The 4,367-nt window shown below is 36.4% G+C and overlaps 1 protein-coding gene across 1 annotated transcript; it reads left to right on the top strand.

The window, feature by feature from the left end:
* Positions 1-2,082: 2,082 nt before the first annotated feature.
* Positions 2,083-3,792, top strand: LOC108468612 (uncharacterized). The gene is made up of 4 exons (XM_017769494.1): positions 2,083-2,234; positions 2,613-3,008; positions 3,099-3,382; positions 3,527-3,792. The coding sequence occupies exons 1-4, from the start codon at positions 2,083-2,085 to the stop codon at positions 3,790-3,792; spliced, it is 1,098 nt and encodes a 365-aa protein (XP_017624983.1).
* The last annotated feature ends 575 nt before the right edge of the window (positions 3,793-4,367 follow it).

The raw sequence follows: 4,367 nt of genomic DNA, 5'->3' as shown, positions 1-4,367 counted from the left end.
TGAACTTCAATTATTTAATTAAATAATGATTCAAAAAAACTTAAATTAATTCTTAGGTCTTTTCCATACTTAGTGAGAAACCACATTCATTTTCGAATGTAACCCATTTCTCTAACTTTATTATTTCTATCCATTTCTGTTCATTTTATTCAACATGCAATTCATTTATGGTTTCAAAAAGTTAGAAGAGGGATTGATTGGACATATGTGATTAGGGCTCAAATGATTTATAATTAAGGTTGTTATAATACTTTAATGGGATGACTTTATGACTAAATAATGTTGAAATTAATAGGTGAAAAGTCGAAACTTAATTACAAATTATTTGAGCCCTAATTATATATATCTAATCGATCCCTCCATTAGCTCGAGATAACCAGAAATGAATTGCATGTAAGAACCAATAATATGAAATGAATGAAAATGATGAAGTAAGAGGAATATATCACATGTATAGCTATCCGCAGTGAATGTGTTTTCTCACTAAGTTCAAGAGATGACTTAGTAATTAATTTAAGGTTTTTGAATTATTATTTAATTAATTATAATTAAATAATTGAAGTTCTAATATGGAATTAAATTCATTAGTCATTATGAATATGTTGAATAAGGAAATTGAATATATTTCCTTATAGATTCTATTACGATAAAATTATTTTGATGATATGAACATATATATGGGACGAGTATCATTTGGTAAGGGTACAAATGAGTAAGTTATGCTTGTAAGACTTTGATGATAATTAAGTTGAATTGCATGATGTTAATTGTATGATACATGTATGTTAATGTTTCCATTTTATTTACATGTGAACTTTCTAAGCTATCAAGCTTACTCCCTTTCCTTTCCCTTATTTTATAGTGTACCAAGCCAGTTCGATCGAGAATTCGTCAGAGATCCATTCAAAGTATCTACAACAATTATTTTGGTACCAATGATTTTAAGAACTTTAAGTTATGGCATGTATAGGGGACTTGGTTATTTTGTTATGTGTCATAAGTGATTTGGTCAAAAGAAATAGTTGTAATGGTTGATAATTCATTTTATAAGGCCATGAAAATTGGCTTATATTTGGTCATATTGGCCATTGATATATTCATTTTGATAATGTCTATCATGAATGTGAAGATGGCATGAATGGAAAAGAAAGCTATGTGATGTTTATGCATGATAGATGTTAGTACTTGTGTGATGTGATAATGTCTTAGTTGTGATGGTTTTGATGCTTGTATATGCTTGTATTGGTGTGGAGTGATGTTGTGTAGGTTGGTACAGGTAAGGATGACAAAATGGCTTGGTAAATAGCCTTATTATTGTCTACACGTGTAGATATACCTGCATGTGTCTAGGCCGTGTGTGACACATAGTCAACCCTTTTGGGCGTATGTTCTGACCGTGTGTCCCCTGTACCTTAGTTTTTCAACAGAATGTTCAGTATCGAGCACACGGGCATGAGACACGGCCGTGTGTCTCGGCTGTAAGAAGGACATGACCCCAGGACATGGGCGTGTGAAGTCTGCACATATTTTGTGAAAATTTATGAGAATAAATCGACTACATGGCCTAAGCACAAGAGCGTGTGCCTTGGCCATGTGACCACATTTTGTGCATGACATCATAAAGAGAGAGTTACAAGGGCTAGGGACACGGACGTGTCCCTTACCACACGATCGTGTGCCTTGGTTTACACGGGCGTGAGAACTTGTTTTCATGAAAAAATTTCTAAGTCTTCTAAATGTTCCCAAAGTTCTCGGTTTAGTCTCGAACCACTCCCAATGTATGTTTTAGGCCTCGCAAGCTCGTTTTAGGGACGATATGAATATATTAGAAAGGTTTTAATTTTTAATAGAAATTTATGTCTCGGTTTTGTATGATTACTTGTGTATAAGTCTGGTAATGCCTCGAACCTTATTCTAGCATCGAATACGGGTAAGGGGTGTTACATTTAGTGGTATCGGAGCTACAATCTAGTAGATTCTTGGACTAACATAGCGTGTATGCGAGTCTGGCTATACATGCCATAAATAAACTGTGATAGTGTGATGACTCTTGACAATTTTAAAATGTGTTTTCATATAGTAATGGATCCCGATCGAATGATGGTTGATGATATGGAAAGTAATGCATCAGCTCTCGCTCAAGGGGCAGTGCAGTCTAAAAATAGACCTCCCATGGTTAGTCAGGGAGGAGGAGAAGGGGCTAGGGAAGCTTTCCTACACATGATGAATGAATGGTATACGAAGTTCGTTCGAACGAATCCGAATGCTCAACCTCCTCCACCCCGACCTATTCCTCAACCAGTTCTAGTAGTATCTCAAGGTATGGACTTCATGAGATTGAATAGGCCTCCGGTTGATAAAATCTGAAAGCACGGAGCCGAAGAATTTCGAGCCAATGCTGATGATGATGCTGAAAAAACTGAGTTCTGGCTAGAGAATACTATAAGGGTATTTGATGAACTATTTTGTACACTTGATGAATGTCTGAAATGTATTATATCTTTATTAAGAGATACAGCTTATCACTGGTGGAATACACTTGTATTTGTGGTACCGCGAGATAGGGTCACGTGAGAATTCTTTCAAAAGGAGTTCAATAAGAAATATATTAGCCAGAGATTTATCGATCAGAAGCGTAAGAAATTCCTTCAGCTGAAGCAGGGTCGAATGTCAATTACTAAGTACGAAAGAGAGTTCATTAGACTCAGCAAGTATGCTAGAGAGTGTGTATACTCCAAGGCTATTATGTGTAAAAGATTTAGAGATGGGCTGAATGAGGATATTCGGCTATTGGTTAAAATCTTAGAACTGAAAGAATTTGTGATATTAGTTGATCGGGCCTGTAAAGCCGAAGAACTAAGTAAAGAGAAAAGAAAAGCCGAGTCTGAGGCTAGAGACACAAGAAAGAGGCTGATGAGTAAATCATTTCAATCCCAGTCAAAGAAATTTAGAGAAACGCATTCCCGCTCAAATGTATTAGTTGAGTATTCGTATGGAAATCGGGGAAAGTAATATTCAAGTTCTAAAGCCCCAGCTACATTCATGGCTAGTGTGGAAAATGTTCGATCTAATAGACCTGAATGTTAGCATTGTGGCAGACGTCACCCCAGTAAGTGCTGGATGAATGATCGTGCATGTTTCAAGTGTGGTTCTCAAGAACATTTTATCCGAGATTGCCTTGAGATGGTTGAAAAAGAAAAGTTTCAGAGTATGAAGACGAGTAATACTGCTTCTAGAGGGAGGCCACCAAGAAATACTGGGAATGGAACTAGCAGTAAAGGTGTGACGAAAGATACAGCAGTGAGATCCGAGGGTAGGGCTTCTGCTAGAGCCTATGCCATTCGTACTCACGAAAAGGTGACATCTCCTGATGTGATTACTGGTACTTTTTCTTTCTATGATACTAATGTTATTGCATTGATTGATCCTGGATCTACCCATTCTTATGTATGTGTACATTTGGTATCTAGTAACAATATGCCTATTGAGTCCACCCAGTTTATGATTAAAGTGTCAAACCCCTTAGGCAAGCACGTGTTAGTTGACAGGGTATGTAAGAATTGTCCTTTGATGATCAAAGGTCACTATTTTCCAGCTGAGTTGATGTTGTTACCATTAGATGAGTTTGATGTTGTATTGGGTATGAACTGGTTGACAGTGCACGATGCTATAGTGAATTGCAGACTGAAAATTATTGAATTGAAATGTGAAAATGGTGAAATTCTTCGGATTGATTCAAATGATCTGGGTAAATTACCAGTTATAATTTCTTTGATGTCTGCTCAGAGATAGGTGAGGAAATGTTGTGAGGCCTATCTTGCTTATGTTTTGAATATGAAATTGTCTAAAATGGAAATTGAATCAGTGCCTGTAGTTTGTGAATATCCGGATGTTTTTCTTGAAGAGTTACCAAGGTTACCTCCGATTAGAGAGGTTGAGTTAAGTATTGATTTAGTTCCCGAAACTACACCGATCTCGATAGCTCCTTATAGGATGGCTCTTACTGAATTAAAAGAATTGAAAGCTCAGTTGCAAGAATTGACAAATAAGAGTTTTGCAAGACCGAGTTATTCTCCCTAGGCTGCATCGGTATTATTTGTAAAGAAGAAAGGCGGTTCTATGAGACTTTGTATAGATTACCGACAGCTCAATAAAGTAACCATAAAGAACAAGTATCCATTGCTGAGAATAGATGACTTGTTTCATCAATTGAAAGGAGCAACCATATTTTCCAAGATTGATTTGAGATTTAGGTATTATCAGTTGAGAGTTAAAGAGTCAGATGTGCCAAAAACTACTTTTAGAACAAGGTACAGACACTATGAATTCCTTGTTATGCCATTCGGATTAACTAATGCTCCTGTTGT

The sequence above is a fragment of the Gossypium arboreum genome, chromosome 1, assembly GCF_025698485.1.
Source record: "Gossypium arboreum isolate Shixiya-1 chromosome 1, ASM2569848v2, whole genome shotgun sequence".
Classification (NCBI taxonomy): domain Eukaryota; kingdom Viridiplantae; phylum Streptophyta; class Magnoliopsida; order Malvales; family Malvaceae; genus Gossypium; species Gossypium arboreum.
This window is presented reverse-complemented; position numbering and strand designations above follow the sequence as displayed.

Excerpts from the sequence above, each read along its gene's own strand:
- LOC108468612 (XM_017769494.1), top strand. The coding sequence starts at position 2,083 with ATGGATCCCGATCGAATGATGGTTGATGATATGGAAAGTAATGCATCA. Across the intron at positions 3,009-3,098 it reads TCGTATGGAAATCGGGGAAA|ACGTCACCCCAGTAAGTGCT; the intron begins GTAATATTCAAG and ends GCATTGTGGCAG. Across the intron at positions 3,383-3,526 it reads ATCTCCTGATGTGATTACTG|GCAAGCACGTGTTAGTTGAC; the intron begins GTACTTTTTCTT and ends CAAACCCCTTAG.